At 45.1% G+C, this 25,635-nt stretch overlaps 1 protein-coding gene across 2 annotated transcripts in view; it reads left to right on the forward strand.

Annotated features, from left to right (window-relative positions):
• SIK3 (SIK family kinase 3) overlaps window positions 1-25,635 on the forward strand; it is a 251,466-nt gene that overhangs the window by 199,283 nt on the left and 26,548 nt on the right. For both annotated transcript variants that reach the window (XM_068240911.1, XM_068240912.1), the window contains exons 15-20: window positions 4,729-4,872; window positions 15,461-15,614; window positions 17,854-17,979; window positions 20,665-20,765; window positions 23,320-23,429; window positions 23,511-23,832. In XM_068240911.1, coding sequence (XP_068097012.1) covers window positions 4,729-4,872; window positions 15,461-15,614; window positions 17,854-17,979; window positions 20,665-20,765; window positions 23,320-23,429; window positions 23,511-23,832 — 957 coding nt within the window. The remainder of the gene's footprint in view (window positions 1-4,728; window positions 4,873-15,460; window positions 15,615-17,853; window positions 17,980-20,664; window positions 20,766-23,319; window positions 23,430-23,510; window positions 23,833-25,635) is intronic.

The following is a 25,635-nucleotide window of genomic DNA, read 5'->3' on the forward strand; positions in this document are numbered from 1 at the left end:
AATTAAGGGCTGTATCGATGGTGGCATCATGGAGATATAGTTACATATCAACTGTAGTTAGAAGCTTATCAGCTAGGTGTACATTGTGCAATTAGTGATAGGTCAGGTCAATAATAAATATTTCCCTGATGGTGATCATCTTCCTAGGCTACTCCACAGGATTATAGGTATTAGGACTTTTTTTTTTTTAATAGCAGAAATCTCATCTACTCTGTAGGATCAGTAAGTATTAGGAATTCTTCTTTTTTGGCAGAAATCTTGTATAAAGGGTGCTGTGCATGTTTAGATTGCCACCCAATGTGGCGATCAGATCAATCCCTCTCTGATCTGAATCTTATCAGAGGTATAGAATCCCCCCATACACTGCACCCAGATTTTCAATAGATTTTACCATGAAATATCTCCTGCTGCGTCCAACTGAATGACATTTACTGTCCTTTTGGATTGTAATTTCGATTGATTTCTTTTTTTTGCCACGTTTTTATCGATTTTATGATGAATGTAGCTTGTTGCGTCACTGGTAACCAGCAGATTTGGTCAGCGTGAGAACTGAAAAGTTTATTTTTAAGAGGAAATGAAAAATTTACTTCTAGTAGAAAACTTAGGAGAAAAAGTTTATTGCAAATGGGCCTTAGTCGTCTAGTTACCACTAGCAGAGATGGTTTAGCTCAGGTTTATTTTGTCTGTGTTTGTGAAATATTTAATCTAGACCAGACACCCAGAACAATTTGTCCCTGATCACTCCCTATCTGTGTGTGCCCTGAATAAATAGACGTGGAGCTTCTGTTTGATTTGTGACTGATAGCTATTTTTTTGTCTGCTCTACTGAAAAACATTATCTATGACAAGCTGAGGACCAGCGGTCACTTATTTTCAGTGATTAGTATACTAAATTTGCATAATGAGCCCCCAAATAGTATTCCATGTAATTATGCATTACTGCTTTTGTCACCTGAAGATGTGCAATAATCTTTTTTTGTGCTTTATTTTTATTCCCGCATTTTTCTCTGTTCAGAATCAGAATCATCTTTATTATCGCCAAACACACCGAGTGGTGTGCCTGGAATTGCTTGTGGTTCACATGGCATATACATATAACAACACATAACAACGCATGGCAGAGATAGCAAAGGCAAGCAGGACATACATACATTTAGAGCATCTCAGTATTAAGTGGAGTCCTGGGGGGGGGGGGGGGGAGTGATCGCTACTGTGGGAGACCATGTTTCAGTCAGAGTTTACAGCTGAGAGGGAGGGATGCCTGGGGCTAGGGTGACCCCGGGATGTAGGCCGGGAAGGGGGGGGGGGGTTTGAGTTCAGTGAGTTCAACAGAAGAACTGCTTGTGGGAAGAAGGTGTTCATGCGCCTAGTGGTCTTGGCGGGGATGGATCTAAGACGGCGTCCCAGTGTAAGGGTCTCGAAGTATCGTCTGCCCGGGTGGGAGGGGTCGAGTAAGATCTTGGAGGCCCTTGTCTCCATTCTTGTGGAGTAGAGGAGATCTAGGGAGGGCAGGTGGGTGCCAATGATCTTTTCTGCAGCTTTTATCACTCTGTGGAGTTTGTATTTGTCTGTAGCGGTTGCTCCTGCGTACCAGACGATGATGGAGCAGCAGAGGATGGATTCGATGGTCGCAGAGTAAAAGCTGGTGAGCAGATCCCGTGACATTCCGAATTGTTTCAGTTGGCGTAGGAAGAAAAGCCGCTGCTGAGCTTTCTTCTGGGTTCTGGTGGTGTTCTGCCCCCATTTGAGGTCGCTTGTTAGGGTTGAGCCTAGGAACCGTACGCTTTGGACTCTGGAGACCTCGGACCCGTCGATGAACACTGGTAGGGGGGCCGGAGGGAGTTTCCGGAAGTCCACGATAAGTTCCACGGTCTTTGCTGTATTGAGAACAAGATTGTTGTCCTTGCACCAGTTACAGATCCTCGCAACTTCGTTTCGGTAAGCGTCCTCCCTGTTTCTGTCGATGAGGCCGATAAGCGTGGTATCATCTGCGAATTTGATAACTTTGACGGTGTCGGAGGCCGAGGTACAGTTGTTAGTGTACAGAGAAAACAGGAGAGGGGATAGCACGCAGCCCTGCGGGGCCCCAACGTTGGTGGATCTCTCGCTGGAGATGCAACTGCCAAGCTTGACCCGTTGAGTTCTGTTGGAGAGAAAGTCCTTTACCCACCCGCAGAGGAGGGAATCCGCCCCAAGATGCGCAAGGTTGTCGATCAGAATGTCCGGGCAGATGGTGTTGAAAGCCGAGCTGAAGTCTAGGAAAAGGACCCTAGCATAGGCTTTTGGACTGTCGAGGTGTTCCGAGATGTATGCCAGGCTGACATTGATGGCATCGTCAACTGATCGGTTTTCCCTGTAGGCAAACTGGAGTGGGTCAAGGAGGGTGCGGGTGGAGTGCTTCAGGTGGGCCAGCACTAGCCTCTCGAATACTTTCATGATGATGGGGGTCAGGGCCACAGGTCTGAAGTTGTTGAGATCCGTGTTCCCTGGTTTTTTGGGGACGGGGATAATTGTGGACCTTTTGAAGCAGGAAGGGACCTTTCCTTCTGATAAGGATTTGTTGTAGAGGGAGGTGAGGATGGGGGCTAGTTGGATTGCGCAGGTTCTCAAGCAGAGAGAGGACACCCCATCCGGTCCTGAGGCTTTTCTAGGGTTGAGTCTGCGGAGGTGGAGGTGATTGCTTCGCATCCAGCATGTAATAGGTTTACTTACTGCACACCAGCTGTTATCTACACCCTTCTTGCTTTGTTATTTTACACCATACACACCGATCATAGATCGATCAAGATATGTCATTCATATCACAGCTGTAGAAATAATGTGCTATGGAAACTAAAGGGGTTAGCTGGGAGAAGCATTGGAGAAACTGGTTTAGACTCTGTTTATACTACATTCACTGCTGTGCATTTTCCATTCTGCAATAAAAATTCTATCTATCATATCTGTCTGTATCTCTATATGTATGCACACACAAATATATATCAGTCATTCTCCAACTTTAAGGCCTTTTTCACATTATAAATCACCAGCGCAATCCCAAGCGCTGAGCCATTTATGGAGAGATTTTGAAAGGGCTTTTCTAAGCGCTTTCAGAGCGATTTTTACTTAGAAAAGCCCTTTTCTAAGCGGTTTTGTGTAGGGTTTTTTTTTTCACTTCCTGACGTCCGTATTTGCTTATTAAAGCACTTGGGAAATCGCTTTTCAGAGCGCTTTTTCAAGCGCAGAGCGTTTTCCCTGTCCATTCCATTGAATCGCAAGAGCTCTGTAAGTGGTGCAGGAGCCGTGAGAACACACATAAGCTAACATTGCTCAAGCACTTTTAAGGGGATTTTTTTTAAATCGCCAGTGCTTAAAAAAAAAAAAAAAAAAATGCTCCTAATTTGAACAAGCCCCAAATGCTCTTTCACAACTCAATTTTTCTGACAAGCATATGCTCTACTTTGACCTAAGACCAAGTTGCACTCCTACTAGATATCCTTAAATATACACACCACCTTTAGGTATGTTTAATCTATACTACCCTACCTTTTATCCCTTTCACTCCTTTAGATTGTAAGCATGCAAGGGGAAGAGCTCTCTCACCTTTTTGCGTCTTGGAATATGTTATACATTTTATTCATCATGTTACTTTTGTCACTGTAATTACCGATTATTTTTTTTTACTTTTTACAGCGCCACGGAATATTATGCCGCTTTATAAATCCTATATATATGGTTTGCTTTGTCTGTTGCATTTCTGCAACACACTATGCCGAACCTTATCCATCAAAATGTACACGGTACTAATCTGTTACAGTGAGCACCAAGCCTTCAGCCAACATGCAGCGCTATAATGTTTGGTTCATGGTTTTGGATTCAAATTGCTGCTACAGAAATGTCGTAGACCATAGGCAGCCAGAAGGAATAAGATTTCCTCAAAGGAGTTGGTTGGCTTTGTAATTTGTAACTGTAGCTCTTTGTAATTTCTGTTGCACTCGCCATATTGATATGATGACCACAATGAAGAATGCAGCAATGCTTATTCTAGATGTTAACTTTGCCTACATATTCTTGCAAGAAAAACATTGCAGCTTCTTTTCCCTCACCCCACTTAGTGCAGATATATACAGGTACTCATTGAAGAGAATCTGTAAGAAAAAGCATAGAGCCCCTGGGGTACTTACCTCAGGAGTGGGAAAGCCTCTGGATCCTAATGAGGTCTCTCCTTCCCTCTGCTCCAGCGCCTTCAGCGGCTGATAATCCGGGCTCCATGATCATAACAATCCTGTGAGAGCTTTGTGCAGGCGCAGTAGCAACTTTCGTTTGAAATATCCAAGCTTGATCGGATCCGCTCTACTGTGCTGGCACTGACATGCCTGCACAGTAGATGGGGATCAGATCTGTCTTGGCTATTTCTGCCTGAGCCCAAATGAAAGACTGTACTGCGCCTGCGCGAGGCTCTCACAGGATTGTTATGATCCTGCATTTTTCAGTGGCCGAGTGCCGGAAGGGAAGGAAGAGGAAGACGGGGGAAGCCTCATTAGTATCCAGAAGCTTCGCCCTCCTGAGGTAAGTACTCCTCAGGTGCTTTTTCTTTTTCTCTTACAGTTTCTGAATTTCCACTTGAGAACCTCTTTTGTTGTCTACTAGGTTTTGTCCGCATTTTCTAATTCCTTAATGCAGTTAAAAAGGTCTCTCCTGAACTACAGGAGGAAGTGTAGTAAGTAACTAACCACTATTCCATTACAGGTATCTTGCCAATCGTACCAAGAGACATACACTGGCCATGACTTGCCCTACAGCAGAAATTCCACCAGAGCTACAGCGCCAGTTGGGGCAGCAGGGTTTCAGAAACAGAGTATGGCCTCCTCATCTAGTTCCTGATCAACATCGGTGAGTACATTAAGACTTGTGTGAATCAGTACAAAGACTGACCTGATGTGCAATAAACCAAGCACCAGATGTAAAGGAAGAGATAAATGATGGTTACTTTTATAGTCCAAAAAACAACTTAATAAAATGCAGTGTGTTTTTTGGGATTAGTTTCTCGTTTCATTAGGCAAATGCAGAGCGATGGCCATACACAAGTAAGGTCCGTGCATGCCCAGTATACAAAGCCACTCATGCTCAGGATTTTTCCTCTTAACCACTTGAGTACTAGCAGTCTTTGGCCCCTTAAGGACCAGAGACCTGCTGGTACAAAAACGGGGCTTACCGACGCTACGCTGTACGGACCCGCCGCTCTCGTGGTTCGCACCACTCTCTTGCCGCTGAAGCACACTCGCTGTGCCGTCCCTATGACAGCAGAACTCCGTTAGATGATCAGGAGCAGATTTCATTGCTTCCTGATCCTTTGATCACGTTGAGCCAATGTGATCGGCTCCTGACCGGTTCACGGAGCTCTGCTGTCATAGGGACGACAGAGTGTGTAGGCTGCAGCGGCGTGAGAGCAGTGCAATCGGCGGTAGCCTGAAACGGTAATTGAAATCTAGGTCCTGGCAGGTATAACCGGCCCCAAACAGGGCATAGGTTTCAATTAGCCCGGTCCGGAAGCGGGCCCATATTATATGGGTATAGTATAGATAAGCTCATACATGGATGGGGTAGCATGAACACAAGAAGTAGTGGGTCTTGGGCAGCAACAAAGGGCTAGAAGATGATTTGAGAAGCCTCTTGATCATGCAGAGGATTTCCACTACTAAGGAAGTACACAGATTTTAACCCCTTCCTTCTCACAGGTTTGCTTTAACCAAAAAAAGTACCCTTTATGTGTGGAAAATGAAGTACTCTCCATGAGTCAGTTGCCTTTAGAACCTAATTTAGCAGTAATGTTTTGAAAACATTATTTTTGTTTTGTAGGAAATTTGTCTCTTGTTTTCAACATTGCTTCCATTCATTGATGTTTACAGGTATTTATATACAGCCCTCTAGTACAAAACTATATCAGGATAAAGCCTGGACTTTGGGCCATTGCAACACCTTGATTCTTTTCTTTATTATCCGTTCTGTTGAAGATATGCATGAGGTTTGGCTAAGCTTTAGCTGTTACACAGATGGCCTTACATCCAGCTCTAAGAATGCTTTGGTATACAAAATGCAATTGGTATGCAAAGGTTTTTATTGTTAGCTCTGCACATTCGCACAACTTAGTCCTGACGTTCCTAACTCTCTAAGCTGCTTCAGTTGAACAGCTTTCATTACCTCTAGTCAGGTGATGCTGGTAAAAGGATAAGTGTGTATCAGTTCCCCCCCAGAATCTTATTTTTTTCCAGGGTGCTGGTGGTAACGTAGGTGATTGGGGTGACAGATTGGTGGAAGGAATCCAGAGGCTCTGTAACAATGACCCAGAGTGGAGGAGGAGACCTAACATTGGGGGAGGGAAGCAGAGCCAGCTTTAGCTCCGCTCCCCTCCCCTTGCACAAGACTAATTGATTGACTTTGTCCAACACTTTGATCCGGCGGTGCCCCTGTACACAATTCCGCTCCATGGCTGGGAGATGACCAGGGCCAGCTGTATCTCTGCTCCCCTCCCCTTGCATTGAATGACTTTGTCTGACACTTTGATCCATATAGGGGCGCCATGCCAAGCCAGATCCGACAGCTGTGCCCCTGTGATTGGGCGAAGTACCTCACAGAGGATGGGGAGATGGCTGGCGGCAATCTATGTCCGACACCTTGGTCAAAAGAAAATAACATTTTTCCCGGATTGTAATGGCATTAGCACCATCTAGCAGCAGCTACATTTTCCTTTGTTGGAAAATACCAATGTGAAGGGTTAAATCCAGGGCACAGATGCAGACTTCCTGTTCCTCCACGGGGAAGAAAACTGATTATCCTCATTATCACTTATACTTGATCAAGCATTTTACTTAACCTGATTTTTGACACATTTGAAAGGAATTTAAAGTGAGAGAAATATAAATGCTGCCATCTTCATGCCCTTTTAAACAATGCCAGGCTGCCATACTAAGTTGTTGGCTTTGGTTTTTAGTCACACACCTGCAACAAGCACATGCAGCCAGTGGAGTCAGATCAAAGTAAAACCATGTGCATGCTTTTTCTGGGCCAGTGACTTATAGTATTAGAGGCAGAGCGTCAGTACAGAAGCCAGTCAACTAGTATTAATATAGAATGAAGATGGCAGCATCTGTATTCCTCTCACTTCAGGTTTCCTTGAAGGCTTCCAGGGGCTGTTACTTCCTGCGGCGGTTTTGCAAGTTATCACCCGACTTGCTGTGAGCTATAGATTTTCACAGTCTTATATTAATACTCTACATGGTTTCTGCTGTAATGCAGGAAATCTGGGAAACTTAAAGGAATTGTCAAACAAAAAAAAAAGTTTCACTTACCTGGGGCTTCTACCAGCCCCATGCAGCCATCCTGTGCCCTCGTAGTCACTCACTGCTGCTCCAGTCCCCCGCTGCCAGCTAGTTTAGTTTTATCCAAACTCGGGGTCGGCGGGCCGCATTGAGTACATTTTTACACATTCCCGCTGGTGCAGGAACATTAACGCATACATTTTTACACGTTATTGGTGCAACGCGTAAATGTATGTGTTAATGTTCCTGTACCAGCGGGAATGCGTAAAAATGTACTCAATGCGGCCCGCCGACCCCGAGGTTGGCAAAAACGAAACTAGCTGGCGGTGGGGGACTGGAGCAGCAGTGAGTGACTACAAGGGCACAGGACGGCTGCATGGGGTGGGTAGAAGCCCCAGGTAAATGACAGGGCTGTGGAGTTGGTACAAAAATCTTCCGACTCTGACTCCTCCGTTTATGAAACCACCGACTCCGGGTACCCAAAATTGCTCCGACTCCTCGACTCCGACTCCTTAGTCTAATACTTACCAGGGCTGTGGATTTTGTACAAAGTCATCCAACTCTGACTCGCGACTCCGACTCCTCAGTTTATGAAATTGCCGACTCAGACTCCGGGTACCCAAAATTGCTCTGACTCCGACTCCTCGACTCAGACTCCACAGCCCTGGTAAATGAAACACATTTTTTTTTTTTGGCCTGACAATTCCTTTAAGGTAGCCATACACTATACATTTCTTTGCTGCCCAATTAGACACTCTTTTAGACAAAACATATAGTTGATCTTAAACCGGAATATAACCCTGCATTTCAACTTTGCTCTAAAACATTATTTACAGCATATTATATGCAACCAGCATTTTTTTTTCTTTTACTAGACCAGCATTGGAAGGGTTACACACAGAGCTTTAAAGTTATGTGGAAAGAACTGCAGACGCATCCGAAGCTTATATAGATACATTTAACTAAACAGAATGTAACAAGTGAGGAATGTTACACACTCTTTGGCTGTCCTCCAGCTCCTGCACAGTCAGAGAGAGTGAGTCACATTCCACAGTTGTTACATTCTGTTTAGTTAAATGTATCTATCTAAGCTTCGGATGCGTCTGCAGTTCTCTCCACCGAACTTTAAAACTTTGTGTGTAACCCTTCCAATGCTGGTCTAGTAAAAAAAAAAAATGCTGGTTGCATATAATATGCTGTAAATAATGTTTTAGAGCAAAGTTGAAATGCAGGGTTATATTCCGCTTTAAAGAGGAACTTAAGCCAGGGATAAAAAACACCTGGGGCTTATACACGCCCCCTGCAGCCGTCACTCACGGATCCTCCTGTCTCCCGCCACTAGCTAGTGTAGTTTTCGTCAGCAGGCTTACTGCACCTGTGCAGGCCTTGCCACGCGTCTCCTTCTTCGTGGTCCCGTCTGTAACAGCGTGCTTTGCAGGACGTTATTGCGGACGGGAGTGCAGAGAAGGCTACATGTGGCAAGGCCTGCTGGCAAAACGAAACTAGCCGTGAGTAACTGCGAGGGATGGCTGCAGGGGGCTGGTAGAAGCCCCAGGTTAGTAAAACTGTTTTTTTGTTGTTTTTTTTTTCATCCCTAGCTTAAGTATCCTTTTAAATTGAAGTGGATTGTACTCATACTGTGCTGCGTGATCTGGTTTGCATGTATTCGTGTATTGTCTTATTGCTGTATGTCACCCCTAAATATTGTCTGTAACCTTAACTAATGTTCAGCGCTGCGTAATATGTTGGCGCTTTATAGATGCAATAAATAAATTAAACATTTGCATTGGATACTAGCCTTTGACCTCAATGGAGGGGGGAGTTCTAGTGAGAATGGGGTTAGGTTTAGCGATGGTAAACATTTCTGATACTCTATTTTCATATTTGTAGAATATGGGAAATTTTACCAGCAGCTTTCCCGGTCACCCAATTTACCTCGGCACCTTTTTTTTCTTACATGTATACCTGTATTGGTTTAACTTGGCAGGTCTTTAGCAGCTGGCCTTTTTCCCACGCAGCCGCAGTTCTATTCGTCTATTTAGACAAATAATTAGCCCGGTGCTGGCGGCAGGGAACGGCACATTGGAGGAGGATTGCGCGGGACATTACCACTGCAGGGGGCTGGTAGAGGCCCCGGGTAAGTGTCAGTTTTAGCTTCTTTTTATGTACCGGAGAACCCCTTTAAAGAGAACCCGAGGTGTGTTTAAAGAATGTTATCTGCATACAGAGGCTGGATCTGCCTATACAGCCCAGCCTCTGTTGCTATCCCAAACCCCACTAAGGTCCCCCTGCACTCTGTAATCCCTCATAAATCACGGCCGTGCTGTGAGGCTTTGTTTACATCTGTAGTGTCAGTCTCAGCTGCTCCTCCGCCTCCTGCATAGCTCCGGTCCCTGCCCCCGTCCCTTCCCTCCAATCAGCAGGGAGGGAAGGGATGCAGGCGGGGACTGGAGTTCTGCAGGAGGCGGGGAGAGCAGCAGACTGACACTATAGAGATAAACACAGCCAGCTCTGACAAGCTGTTTGTCAGCAGCGTGGCTGTGATTTATGGAGGGATTGCAGAGTGCAGGGGGACCTTAGGGGGGTTTGGAATAGCAACAGAGGCTGGGCTGTATAGGCAGATCCAGCCTCTGTATGCAGATAATATTCTTCAAACCCACCTCGGGTTCTCTTTAAGGGATTATGGCTAAAAATATTAGAAGCGCAGTATTAGCAGGATAGCCAGGCAACTGGTGTTGGATCTGCATGCTTGTTCAGGGTATATGGCTAAAATTATTAGAGGCAGAGGATCAGCAGGACAGCCAGGCAATGTGCGTTATTAACCACTTAAGGACCACGGGTTTAAACTCCCCTAAAGACCAGGCCTTTTTTTTTTTTGCAAAGTAGGCCACTTAAGTCCTCGCTGCAGGGCCGTACAACTCGGCACACAAGTGATTCCCTTCCTTTTTTTTTCTGCCCACCAACACAGCACTCTGTTGGTGGGCAATGATCTCACCCAGGATGTTTATTTTTCTATATATATAGAAATATATATATTTTATTGTTATTATTTTACTAACCCCCCCCCCCCCCCCCTCCTGCCAGCCAATCAGTGCGATCGGCTGTCATAAGCTTCAGCCTATGACACCGGAGGAAATAAACAGGTCAGCCTCCATATCTTTCTCACCTCGGGTTCCCTTTAAAAGGAAATAAATATGAGAGCCTCCACATCCCTCTCTTCAGGGATGCTGGAAACTCCGTACTGGGTTCCTGTGTCCACATATCAGTAGATACTCTCCTGGATCTGATATTATAATGCTTTCTGTAAGTACTGCACTATTTTCTGCCATCTAAGTTTCCTATCTGTGATGAATAATCTTTATCGTCTTTCACAGACTGGAGAATGAAAAGTCCTGTTTTTTCCTGGGATACTGGTTCAAAGGTGTCCCGGCAACCTTTGGCCAGTGAATGTATACGTAGGTGTGCAAACTTTGCTCAACACTCAGCGATTGCCACGCTGGAGCAAATAAAGCGGGGGAAGCTTCGATTTCCCAATGCAATCTGCTCCGTTATAACCTTGGAAGACTCTTGTACAGGCAGTATAACACACTTTTGTTTCAGTGACCTGTCAGTTATTTATTTCCAGCAGGTAAACACATTTCAAAACCTTAAAAGAACTGTCCTGAGACGTTTTCTAACAATGAGTTACAAAAAAGAGACACAGGAAGCTATAATAAAGCAAAATAAACACTTTTTATGACAGTCAGAGGTGCATGCATAATGGGGGAAAAAAATCTCTGCTTTGCATGACAGATAACTATCTAGCAATTGCTAACAATCGCAAAAGCGCTGCAACAGTGGAATCCTATGTGAGTGCTTTGGTCATCGCAACGCTGCATTGGAACCAATGTGCACCATTGTCGTTGTGATCCTGGAGGCTTCAGCCTGCAATTAAAGTGAACCTGAGATTACTTAAAAGGAAGATTTCATACATATCTGGAGCTTCCTCCAGCCCCTTTCAGCCTGATCCGGCCCTCGCCGTTGTCTTCTGTCTTCTGGATCATCTGCTATGGCTCCTGTAAGTTTGGTCAGTCGGGGCTTACTGTGCTTTCCTCGTCATGATCCTGTGGCTGGGAGCCTTCTGAGCCTGTGCAGTACTACTGTGCAGGCGCAAAACGCTCCCAGCCATGGGAGCACATGCAGCTGCACTGCACAGGCGACAACTGGAAGAATTAGCGGGAGCCATAGCGAATGATCCAGAAGGCAGAGGATGGTGGCGAGGGAGCGATCAGGCCGAAGGGAGCTGGAGGAAGCCTCAGGTATGTATACATTTTCTTTAATGCCATCTCAGGTACACATTAATTGTTATACTAATGTAATTGTTGTACCAGGCATTATCAATGTTTGGTTCCGCTTTAAGATGTAGGATAGCATTGAAATGTATTCCTCATTTATGTGGGGACCGTATATTACGCAGCAGCCGTGTATAGGACCATTCATATTTGTCCTTGGCACTGCAAACCAATTAGGGCAAATGGTTAGACACAGTGTATTAAGATGATGCAAAGTAAAAAAAACAAAGTGTATGAGCTTGGTTTTGAAATCTAGGCAGGATGCCGCATGTTTGTCTTTGCAGGTGGTTAAGGACAGCCTGACATAAACTAGATAAGCCACGCAAATTACCTTGGATACACCTGAAATCCTCATTTTGACTTGGTCAAAATGAAAATACAGAGAGAAAATGTTTAATTCTGTGATCTTTTGTAGGAAAATGAAGGTATTTTAAAGTGGCATTGTCATCAAATTTCACTTGTTTAAGGCTAGTTACACACCGGGACGTTGCGTTCTAGTGGACGTTATGGTCGCATAACGTCCCCTAACGCAACGCCTGCCGGTGTTGGTAGAGGACGTTGAGTGAGCCGCGTTAAGCGGCTCTTTCCGCATTAGGGCAGTGAGAGTGGCGCTGATTGGCCGGCAGGACCACGTGATGCGGAGTGAAACACTCCGCATCACGTGGTACCGCCAGCCAATCAGCGGCCACCAGTGCAGTGCATATTGAGTAGCCATGTGCGCGGCTACGTAGCGGCCTCTCCCCGCCTCCTCTCCGCCCCAACACTGAGCATGTGCAAACAGACTAACGCAGCTTAAGCCGCTGCAACGCTATAGTATGCTGCACGTATTGAAGAACGTACAGCGTTACATGTAACGCAACGTGGGCACTGTGAACAGCCCCATTGACTTTTGTATTGCTGTGAGTTGGGGAGCGTTACAGGCTACACTAACGTGCGCCTGTAACGTCCCTGTGTGGAAGCAGCCTAAAGCATTAAAAACAGTGTAAAATGTAGTCAGTGTTGCCCATTGTAAAATCTTTCCTTTCCCTAATTTACATGGTGACTTTTTTACTGTCACTGCCACTTAGACCAGGGGGTAACAGTGTTACAGTCGGTAAGGCGGCTGTCTTTCTTCTTAAGCCGCATTTACACGCGTAGATGCGGCGGCGATGTTCCTTATCAATCGAGCCGCACCAGCGGCTCGATTGATAAGATCCGACAGGACGGATCTCCCCACTGCCGATTCCCTGCTCGTTCCCCGCGAGGGAATCGAGCGGAAGATAAGCGGCGCGGGGACGAGCTGGTATCGAATCCGGCGCACGCGCGGCGAGCGGGGACGCGACGGGTACGCGCGGGGACGCGAAGAAGCCATCCGGCGGCTAATCGAGCCGCCGGATCGGAGCCTCGTCTACCCGTGTAGATGAGGCTTAAGACCAATATATTGTTTGTTGCAGTCTTCTGTACATCATTTTACTCCACAGGTAGATTATGTGTGGTATTGATTAGAACTGGAGATCAATCTTGTGCCAACTGATTGAGGCAGTGTTATTGTGGTATGGATAATTGCAGTTTGGGCATACTTACCTGTCTGAGTCTATAATATTATTATATGTATACATACTTGTGTATCGAATCTTTTTACCCCTGTACCATTCTGGCAGTACATTAATTTTTATAATTTTGGGATACGTCCTTGAATAAATTATCTTTTTTTATCTCATTGGTGTTCAATTGTCATGATATGTAGATCATGGATTACTTTTTTTGTTGATTAGTGACTTTATTATTATCCATGAATATGGTTTGGTTAGTGCTCTGTTTGTGTGTAGTACAGTTAAATATAAAATAAAACTGGGATATCTAAAAAAAAAATAATAATAATAAAAAGTCATTTTTAGGCGGATAGATGCAATTGTTTTTCTGTTCAGTTTATTATCACCTCGGATGTCCTTTAAGCATTTGGCCACCCGTTAGAAAAGTCTTATCTATCGGTCGGCTGCCGTACACATGCTTTGTTATTGGCTGAGGCAAGTGTTATCAGCCGCCTCAGCCAACTTAAGTCAAGCATGTGTTGAGCTTTTACACTTAATTTTGCTGCTATTTGATAAGCCTGCCATTGCCCTGTAGAACTATCATATTGTGCTTGAGACGTATACACTGTGTAAACGAGGTAGAGAATCTTCTGTATCCAGGGGGGAGCAGAGAACCTTAATCTATTTCCTTACTAATCCTCTAGGAATCAATCTCGTGATTTGTCCTGCAGCCGGCAATGATGCCAGTCAGCTTCAGTGACGTGGAAATATGCAATCAAAAGATATCAAAGCAGTTTCATAATGATTCATATTTACTGTTTAAAGAGAACCTGAACTGAAAATTAAAAGTCAAAATAAACATAAACATGTCATACTTCCCTCCTGTGTAGTCTACTCCTCGATCCCTTTCTCCTCTCCTGTGTCCTGTTTGTTCCCTGTGATCAATGGAATTATCCGTCCTCCACTTTGAAAATGGGCCATTACCCCATAACCGCTTCCGGGTCAGCACACTGTTAAACTTTAATATCGCCCACTTGAGCCATAGGGAAACATGGACATTACCTTGCACATTCAGTTGTAACGGACAGCAGCTGGTCTATTTTAGTTCTGACAAAATACTGTCAGAACTGGAAGGGATCACTTTAAGAAGAAAATGGTGAGCATCTGAGAGGAACTGATGGCGAGGTAAGTATGTAATATTCTTTTGCAGCTTCATCATGTGTTTATTTTAACTAATTTTACTCAGTTCAGGTTCCCTTTAATGTTTTAGAGGGAAAAGATTGATGACAATACCACTTAAAGGCTAACATGTATAGGTGCACTGGCGGGCTATGCTGTAGCACAGAGCCACTCGGGCGGCAAAGAAAAAGATCTGTGCTTAAGCGGCTTCATGCTCCAGCTTGGACAGTCTTGCACCTGCGCAGTGCGGCCATGCTTGTTCATGGATGGGAGCGCTGTAGCGCAAACCTATTCGACAAGCCCTTCTCAAATAATTTGAAGGTCCCAGCGCTGCAACAGCAAGCTGCAGGGGGCTTGGATACTGAGGCAAGGATCTACCTTTTTTTTTTTTTTCATGTGCACTCAACAGATCACTAAACTAAATCCATGGACCCATGATAGATAATCTTTAGCCAAGGTCATTGTTTTTGCGACATTTCTACCAAAACTGTAGCTCATGCGCACCTGCCCTGTTGCATTGACCAATCTGCCCTGCCAGATTGCTGACAAATGATGGAGCCCATTGTGCTGGAAGCGGCTTGCTCATACTCCACCATGTCTTTACTCTGACAGTATTTGCCCAGCGCTCTTTCCCCATAATGACACCCTAATGATCCAGCAGGCAAAGAGCGTAATCTAGAGGTTTTCCTCATCTCCCTACACGCCGATTGCTTGACCCATGAAGCTTGTCAACAGAGCCCAGCCACACTGTGCAGCCATGAGCCATTCTATGCAGCAGCAGCTTCAAGGATCCCTGCGCTGGAACGGCAAGGTGGATGAAGGGAGATACAGAGACTTCCCTCTACCGAGGTAAATATGTGACTTTTTTTTTACTTTTTTGAATCTCACAGGTTTGCTTTTTAACAGCAGCTTTACTAATGTGCGGTTGTCACTGCCACCCCTGCTTTTTGTTGGCACTTCTCAGTATGATTACTCATGGTTTTCTGCTATGACTCATAATGTTATGTTATGCATTTTCTAGCCTTTATATTGTTTCTATTATGTATCATGTGATATGAAATCTTGGATGTACTAGGTTTTTGGAATGTTAATGTAAAAGAATGACTGCATAAATGTTAACCTGGGCTTTGAATGCTTTTAGGTCCATGTACAAAGACTCCAATACGCTTCATCTTCCAGCTGAGCGATTCTCCCCAGTACGCAGGTTCTCTGATGGAGCTGCCACCATACAAGCTTTTAAAGCTCACCTTGAAAAGGCAGCGAACCAGAACAGCAGCATCAAACAGCTACAGCAGGTACTGTTCTCAGAGTGCATGATTTCCTGTGTCTAAACTGATTGTTCCAGGGCCATAACTTGTTTAACTCCTCTTAAAGTCTAAGTCCAGGCGAGTAAGAAAATAGATTTTCAACTTGGTTGTCACATTTTAGTAGCTGTGCACCTCTTTAAAGGATACCTTGGAGATCACAAATTTTAAAAACTGCAGGAAGCGGTCCTCATGCCCACCACTCCCCCTGTTCTCTTCCGCCCACCTCCCTTTTCCTCTAATGGTTCTGCAAAGTTACTTACTGGTCGGCAAGGTAATAACTAGTGCGGGGGCCCTCTGCGCATGCGCACTACATCACGTCTATGTAGTGAGCATGCGCAGAGCGTTCCTGGACGTGGGCGCGAGGTCAAGGTTGTGCTACGCTGGGACCACGCACAAGTCACCGACCTTCATAACCAGGAACTAACTTCATGGGACCTTTAGAATAGAACGGGGAAGCAGTGGGCATGAGGACCGCTTCCTGCACATGCCTGCTCCCACCCTTTTAAACTGTGTAGTGGGTAGAGGTGCACAGGTAGGTGGGTGAGGTGCACAGGACCAATGCCAAGTTCCTACAGAGTGCAGCTTACCAGTTAAAGTATAATCCTAAGTATGTCAAGTAATCCAGAGCAGTAGCACAGTTCCATGAATAAACATTAGCCTTAATTGTAACAAATTTTAAATGTACAGTCTAGCACATAAGCCCACACCAGGAGGAGAGGGATACAAGCAGTGCTAAGGTTGACAGCTGTTCCGTGCTTAGCAAACATAGTGCTTCATCAGGGCACTGAGTCCCATTGGTAATAAAGGTTAGTTTTCATCTGTGGAAGTGCCCCACTGCTGTGGTTTACTTTACATACCTGTGTGTGCAGTATACTGTGGTTCATAACACTGGTGTGTTAGTGGAGTAGCTGAACCCTGACTCATGAAGAACCATCCACTTCTCTTCAGATACTGCACGCCCATCATACTCTATGGTGTAATAACAACAGATGTGACACCACTGTATTAAATTCAGCAGCACTTAGATATGTGCCAGAAGTCTGGATTGAAATGTTGGTTAAATGGCTAGATTGTCAAAAAATACAGACAACAAATTCACATTTCATATTTTAAAATTAGTTTTTGCCTTTACTCAGGCCTTTTTTTTTTTGTGGGGGGGGGGGGGGGGGGGGAAATGTTAGAGATTTATATTTTCACTTGTTTTGCCACCAGACTAGCAACCACATCGGGGGGCCTTGGGCCAGAGGGACCCCATGGGGCTTTTCCTCAACCAAAGTATTAGCTGTTTATTGGTCCTGTGCTAGTAATAATCACTTCTATAGATGCTTTGAATAGTAGTAATCTTTAACAAACTGTTCCCCATCCTCTTCTTGCACCTCTAATACTGTGAATGACCTTGGCAGGTTTTGTTGTGCCTCATCAAGTGTTACGTATAGAGTGCCGGGAGGCCCAATGTAAAACTCGCATCGGGGCCCATAGCTACGCCACTGCATGACCCAGTGGGTTTTGCTTTACAGTCACATTTTGTTTTACTTTTTTTGTATTAGGGACTTGTAGGGGAAGTTCCACATCATACTTAACCACTTAAGGACCGGGCTGGGCTCTTTTTGCCTGATCTGTGCAGCGTGGGCTCTCCAGACCACAGCACAGATCAGGTTTGCAGCATGGCGATCAGACTTCTACCCCCCCCCTTTTTTCCCCACTAGGGGGATGTCCTGCTGGGGGGGGTGGTCTGATCGCCGCCGGCTGCCTGTGATTTGCAGGGGGGGGGGCCCTCCAAGCTCCCCTCCGCAGCGATTTCCGCCCTCTGCCCTTACCTCCCTCTGCATCTTTCTATGGGCTGCGCAGGACGGATATCCGTCCTGCGCCGCCTAGGATAGGCTTCAGCCTATCAGATGCTGGCAATCCCCGGCCGATCAGAGGCCGGGGATCGCCGATCTCCTTTACGTATGCGTGTTTACATTTCGCCTGCGAGTTGCGATAGGCGGCTCGCAGACTGTTCACGGAGACACCCTCCGTGAACTGACATGGAACAGTCGCTCGAACGAGCGGCCAATTCCATGTAATTCCACTTACGACCAGCCGCCGCCTATCGGCGTTAGGCGGTCGTTAAGTGGCATACTTTGTGGAGCAAATGATGGTTGGGCTTTCAGTTGGGTATATATGTGGTATTATATAGCGAATGGCACACTTGTAAGAAAATGTGAAAACGTTATTCTCCTTGTAGGAGTGTGAACAGTTGCAAAAGATGTATGGTATACATATGGACGAGAGAACTCTGGAACACACACAGCAGCAACACGTCATGTATCAGCAAGAGCATCATCAACACTTCCTGCAGCAGCATATCCAGGTACTGCTTATTGTATTTGTATGCTGTGTAAGCTATCTGCAGTGCTGGGCTTTCTGAACTCTGATTACTCTCAACCTCTGTGTTGACTATAAACCTTGCACCTTGTTGAAGGTAAATCTGTCCACTTATACCATTTGAGCAATTTGTTTGGACTCGTCCTTTTTGCCCTTGGGGGATTTTTTTTTGTTTTTCTTTTTTGTACAATTAGCTTTTGCTACAAGGACTTTTAAGTGGCTAAACTGATGCCTTTAGTGTTCCATGGCCGATCGACCATCTGATTCAGTAATTATCAAATCAGATGAAAATCGGTGCTGCCAAGTGTATGCCCGATTGACTATTCAACCAATTTCGTGCCAAACATGTTAATCGAACGTGCTGCTGACGACTGGCCATCTACGTGCGATATGAGGATGAGCGATGAATGCCACGAAAACCCAGACGCTGTCCCCTCTAATGTTCAGTGTGCCCAGTGCACTATACGTTAACTGTCCCTGTACGCCTCTGGCTCCTAGCTTCATCCTCAGTCCAGACGCGACCCGCGTGATGTCACATGGGGCAGGTGTGAGGATGGAGCCTAGACCTAGCAGTGGACACGGACAGATAATGAATAGAGTGCACTGGGCAATGGAGGGCACAAGGCCAATTCCGTATAAATTTTTGCATGAAATTGATCGGGAATCAGCCTGTGGTGTATGGGCAGCTGACAGATCTCTCTCTAATCACATTCTATCAGAGAGAGATTTGTCTGTCGGTCGAATTTGCCCATCATGGCTAGTATGTCTACCTTAACTACTTTGGCCTCCTGAACGTACTAGCTACGCCCAGGAGGCCATGTGCGCTGCCGCAGGCCCCCGCGGCCGATCGCGCGCATGCACGCTCACTCCCGGCCCGCGGTTCGCTAGCCAGGCAATCAGTGAATCGGGCTATGGTGCCCGATCACTGATTGCTCTCCCCCCGAGAAAAACCGTCAGCTTCGCGCGGAAGCTGAGGTTTTTCTGTTCCTATTTCCTCCGACGTCACTCTAAGCGTCCGTGTTATGCTTAGAGTGACGTCATTATAAACACTCATGGCTGCCATCTTGTGGCCAAAAAGCCAACTGCATGAAAATGCAAAAAAAAAAATAGACCAATATGTAAAAAAAAATTGATTTGCATCCCCTCCTCCCAAAAATACCCACATAAAATGTTGAATAATAAAAAAAAAAAAAAAACATTACAATAAAAAAAAAACACATAAATATTTACCTAAGGGTCTAAACTTTTTAAATATCTATGTAAACATGAAATCTTTCTATTTTTTTTTTTAATTATAAGCTTGTAAATAATGATGGATGCAGAACGGAAAAAATGCACTTTTATTTCCAAGTAAAATATTGTCGCCATACATTGTGATAGGGACATAATTTAAACGGTGTAATAACCGGGAGAAATGAGCACATACAATACGTGAGTTTTAATTGTGGAGGCATGTATTATTTTAAAACTATAATGGCCGAAAACTGAGAAATAATGCATTTTTTCCGGTTTTTCCTTATTCTTCCTGTTAAAATGCATTTACAGTAAAGTGGCTCTTAGCAAAGTGTACCCCCCAAAGAAAGCCTAATTGGTGGTGGAATAAATAAGACATAGATCAGTTCATTGTGATAAGTAGTGATAAAGTTATAGGCTAATGAATGGGAGGTGAACATTGCTCGGATGCATAAAGTGAAAACGACTGAAGGCTGAAGTGGATAAAGAGAATCTTTATTGTTAAAATCGCACAAAAGTAAACATACCAGTGCGTTAGGGGACATCTCGTATTCCCCTCTGTCACAATTTTGCCGCTCCCCGCCGCATTAAAAGTAGTCAAAACCAGTTTTAAAAAGTTTGTTTATAAACAAACAAAATGACCACCAAAACAGGAAGTAGGTTGATGTACAGTATGTCCACACATAGAAAATACATCCATACACAAGCAGGCTGTATACAGCCTTCCTTTTGAATCTCAAGAGATCATTTGTGTGTTTACCTTCTTCCCCCTGCAGCTCTCATCCACTGAATACTAGTGACAGGCTGATCGTTTCTTCCTGCAGACAGCTCTGCCCTGTCTGTAATTCCTCAGTATGTGTTAGCCAGTTCCTTTCACAGCCTAACAGAGGAGGATTTTTATCCAGCTCTCTTCTCTCACTGATATCAGAGAGCAGAGATGCTGCTGGCTTATGTAAATTACACACACACGGGAGTATGCATAGAGCGGCCTGGAGGGGGGAGTGCATAACAGATCAGCATGGAAGAGTTGGCAGCCTTCCAGACAAAGGGCGACAAGTCCGACGGGAAAGATGCATTGATTTATTTCAGACGGCGATAGTAGAAAGTGCTGCAGTAAGCCAGAGCACACTAGAGTAGGTTTAGGAACTTGTAGGATGGTAGAAAAAAAGATGACATTTTTGTTAGTCTCTCTTTAAGAGCATTGAAAGCCATCAGCTCCTAGACCTACTATACATTAATGAGCACCTGGACTGCACATCTCTTATCTCCCCTTATTTCCTATGTTCTATTGCAGTCCTCAAAGTTCTGTGGAAGTTCTCATTTTGGCAATAGAGGACCAGCATAGGGCATATTCTGTTACCGCACTATGTAAACCTGAACAAATTGGCTGGATTTGGGCTATATGTCACATTCTGTTATGTTGTCTCTTGTATTTTAGGACTGTATCCGTTCTGCACAGCCTTCACCTCCCCTCCAGTCGGCAACCATAGTAGCAGCCAGCGAGAATCAGCCAGCCCTGCTTACACACCAGCTTCAGAGGTAGTATGGGGGAGAGACCAGTTCATGTATTACACGCTGTATGACACGGATGTCAGATAACGTGTCCTGTAAAATGTAAAGCTAGCCATAGCACACTCCGTGCTCGTTTGTTCAACTTGCTTGATAAAAATATTGTTGACTAAAAATGAATCTGTCACAGTATAATACACTTCAGATGACGCACAGCTCCTTCTATAGTGATAACTAGGGATGATCAATCAGATACAAATATTTCCGAGTTCATACAGGATTATGTAAAGGTTTACTCAAATAGATGCAGCTTGAAAATAGACCTATCAAGTCCCACCCAGGGTTAAATTGGTTGGTCCATTTTCAAGCTACATATATTTGATTAAAAATGTACATAATTCTGCATGAACTTGGAAATATTTGCTTCTCATGGATCATCCCTAATGTTAGCCCATCAAGCAGGAGAAAGCTGCAGTCAGGATTAGGATATGTGCACATGCTTCAATTGAGTCCTCAATATAAAACATTTTCCACTTATAATTTAGAAAAATGATTATGTACCTAGGAAATCCTCTTGTGCATACATGGTGTGTTTGTATATTTGTTGCTTGGACAGGCTGATTCCTTGGAACAGCACAAAGGGCAAAGTGGAAAGTACAGTACTCAGCGATCAGTCGCTGCACAGGTCCAATGTTAGTAAGCGAATAGTGATTGTAGCCATGGGTTATCATTTTTTCCCTTAGTGCTCTTCTCGTTTCACTGTTTTGTAAACCAAACTGATATTTCATAAATAACAGTGTTTCAGTATTGGTGTTACAATATTTTTTTCTGTCAGATTAAAGCAGACAGGCTCATCAATGAGCCATGAACTCCCATAGCCCTGTTACTGGTTAATTGATTCAGCATCTGTTATCCGCTTTTAGGCACTAGGGATGGTCAATGGGATACAAATAATTTCGAGTTGATGCAGTATTATGCAAATTTATGCCGCTTGAAAATGAACCAATGAAATCCTGCTGAGGTAAAATTTGATTGGTCCATTTTCGAGCTGCGTATATTTGCATATAACATTTGCATGATCCTGCATCAGCTCGAAATTATTTGCATCTCATTGACCATCCCTTGTAGGCACTAGTCACCCCACAAGAAATGCTGTTTAAAGGATACCTGAAGTGACGTGACATGATGAGAGAGACATAGGTATGTACAGTGCCTAGCACACAAATAACTAGGCTGTGTTCCTTTTTTCCTCAGGTATGTAAGTGGCTGACTCGATTCTGACTCAAACAGGAAGTGACTACAGTGTAACCCTCGCTGATAAGAAATGCCCCTTTTTATCTTTCTCAGAAGCCATTTTCTGCTAGGAAAGTTTTTTTATAGTTGGAATTTCTTATCAGTGAGGGTCACATTGTAGTCACTTCCTGTCTGAGTCAGGACTGAGTCAGCCACTTACATACCTGATATTTAACTCTTTCAGGCAGAGAAAGAAGCACACACGTCTATCTCATCATGTCACATGTCACTTCGGGTAGCCTTTAAGGCCTCTTTTCCACGGATTGTTGAACTGTGTGCTCAGCAAGCAGTTGCCAGGCAGCAGGGTGCTGTTGCCAGGCAGCAGGGTGCTGTTGCCAGGCAGCAGGGTGCTGTTGCCAGGCAGCAGGGTGCGCTGTTGCCAGGCAGCAGGGTGCGCTGTTGCCAGGCAGCAGGGTGCGCTGTTGCCAGGCAGCAGGGTGCGCTGTTGCCAGGCAGCAGGGTGCGCTGTTGCCAGGCAGCAGGGTGCGCTGTTGCCAGGCAGCAGGGTGCGCTGTTGCCAGGCAGCAGGGTGCGCTGTTGCCAGGCAGCAGGGTGCGCTGTTGCCAGGCAGCAGGGTGCGCTGTTGCCAGGCAGCAGGGTGCGCTGTTGCCAGGCAGCAGGGTGCGCTGTTGCCAGGCAGCAGGGTGCGCTGTTGCCAGGCAGCAGGGTGCGCTGTTGCCAGGCAGCAGGGTGCGCTGTTGCCAGGCAGCAGGGTGCGCTGTGGCCAGGCAGCAGGGTGCGCTGTGGCCAGGCAGCAGGGTGCGCTGTGGCCAGGCAGCAGGGTGCGCTGTGGCCAGGCAGCAGGGTGTGCTGTGGCCAGGCAGCAGTGAGCAGTTGCCAGAGTTTGAGAGGCATTTCACTGTCTATCAACAGTCCAGTCCATGGAAAATTAAAATTCTTACACTTGGCCATTTTTCAGTTTCCACTACACTGTTTCACCTGAGAGAACTGTGGCCCCATTCCACTTGTGTGGAATGTGCAGCATTTGCAGATGGTTTGCTGCTGTTTACCGTGGTATGAATCCGAAACCCTATATGGGACGGCTACAGGGATTCTAATGCGTACTTCCATTTCTGCAAGTGCCAGCGGGCGTCCTGTAGATGCTCGCCAGCTCATTGGAGACCAACCCTAGCTGTTCACCTGCTGTCTGATATATCCCACCCCTCTTGACAGGTCCAATTGTAATAGTCAATGTTATTCAGTCAGTTCCATCAGTGGTTTAAGTGTCCTGGTTTAGCCATGTATTTACCAGCACAAGAGGTTTGTTTTCCATGTTTGTCTTGTTTTTTAGATTGCGAATTCAGCCTTCGAGTCCTCCTCCAAACCCAGCCAGCAACCACCTCTACAGACAGCCAAATAACAGTCCTCCACCATCTTCCAGTGCCATGCTTCAGACACATGGTAACTATTTTCTCTGTTGTGAGCAGCTTGATCTCCTCACTGGATGGTTTTACATAATTAATGGTTTGTGCTTTTCTCCAGGAGCCCTACCTTCCACGCAGTATCAGGGAATGCCCTCTCATGGTGGTCTTTACCAGCCCTCTAGCAGCGGCTCCCCTCCTCCTAGCATCACACTGCCTCGCATGAACATTCAGGCTCAGCAGAATCAGCAGCAGTCTGCACAGCAAGTCACTATCCAGGTGCAAGAGGCGGCAGACATGTCAGGAGCTGTGCGGGGCGTCCCAGTGAATCCTTGTGCCAATCACATGCAGATGCAACGAGCATCCATTATGGCTTCGATGGGCAGCTACACCCACAGACCATTATCTAAGCAACTGAGTGCTGACAGTGCTGAGGTGAACAGGTAACAAAATGGGCTGGGGAAAGTCGTCTCAAAGAAAACTCCATTATTGATGAAGGGTGGATATAAAGGGAACATTTTATGTAGTATTGATAGAGGAGTAATTGTATGCATGTGTATAGTCAATATATTTGTGTTTTATAGGTAGGATGTGTATGTACAGGTAGTCCTCGACTTACCAACGCCCGACATACAAATGGCATGAATTTTGTGGGGACAAGTCAAATTTGTTTTTACAAATAAAAAAAAATGGCTTTTAAAGTTATGAGAAGGTACGGGGGGCAGAGGTGACACAGAATGGGACAGGGGGGCACAGGGGGGGTACAGGGGACAGAGAGGGCACAGTGTTCCGACTTAGGAACAGATTCAGGTTAAGAACGAACCTACAGTCCCTATCTCATCCATTAACCGGGGACTACCTGTATTTCAATTCCAGCTTTTTCAAATTTGCCAAAAATTTTAATTTCACTACTTGAAACCACTTCTGTATAAGTCCTACTAATCGGTTGTCTTTTTTTCCCCAGACATTGGCAGGGATTTAAAGGAGCTCTATAGCAAAATCACCAAAAAAACAAAATAAAAATAAATCATACTGAACATTAATAAAGGACTAAGAAGAGTAATGGTTGAATGTAACAGAACAGCGCATGTTACCCTCACTATGCAGCCATGTACCCTGTAGCTTTGATGGTACTGCGCATATGCCATTCTGTTACATGCACAGTACACTTTACTGGCTTCTGTGCTGGTATGTAGCAGCTGCTGTATGGGCAGCATAGCTTTCTAAGCGACAGTTGCACTACTGCTCCCGTGAGTGCCGAAGCTGTCACTGAGCTGATCCAACAGCGAATCGAATATTCAAAAGGGAGATCTCTTCATTGATTAGCCTGGATTTTTTCTCCCTTGAAACCAGATTGAGCTCATCCACAGTCCGTCGGTTAGAGAATTTGCTGGCTGGCTTTGTCGTTTTTAAATGACTTATTTTTAAAGGATCACTGTAGTGAGAGGTATGAGGAGGCAGCCATATTTATTTTCTTTTAAACAATACCAGTTGCCTGGCTGTCCTGCTGACCCTCTACCACTGATACTTTTAGCCATACACCATGCACAAGCATGCAGCAGATTACAGTAAGTGTTTCTGACGTTGTCAGATCTGACAAGATTAGATGCATGCTTGTTTCTGGTGTTATTCAGACACTACTGTAGCCAAATAGATCAGCAGTGCTGCCTGGCAACTGGTATTGTTTAAAAGGAAAGAACTATGGCAGCCTCCATATACCCCTCGCTACAGTTGTCCTTTAACCTATTTAACCATTACTATTCCTTATCCTTAATGTTCAGTAGGATTTATTTTTTTTGTCAGAATATTTTCAGACGCTAGATAGTTTATACTTGTTGACATTAATTTCATCATGACATTTTTTTACAGTACAGACTTATTGAATGTGGTTTCCTTTAATGGCTAAATTTAAAGTTTCTTTTTTTAATAGCTTAGCCTGTAGTGCACTGCGCTGTTTTTTTTCAAATATTTTTGTAATCACAGTAGTTACAAGAATATGGAGAACCACTGGGAGTTTATGCAGTTGGACCTAAGGGAACCCAAATGCCTAGTACCAAAAATAAAGTGTAGAGAAACCGAGAGCCCAATATAGTGTAGTATGTTAAAGGGAACCAGAGGGCCCAGAAAAAAGATTCTATACATACCTGGGGCTTCCTCCAGCCCCATACGCACGGATCGCTCCCACGCCGCCGTCCTCCACTTCCTGTATCCGGCGGTACCGGGTCCCGTAGTTTCGGCCAGTCGGC

This window comes from Hyperolius riggenbachi, chromosome 6 (assembly GCF_040937935.1).
Source record: "Hyperolius riggenbachi isolate aHypRig1 chromosome 6, aHypRig1.pri, whole genome shotgun sequence".
Lineage (NCBI taxonomy): Eukaryota > Metazoa > Chordata > Amphibia > Anura > Hyperoliidae > Hyperolius > Hyperolius riggenbachi.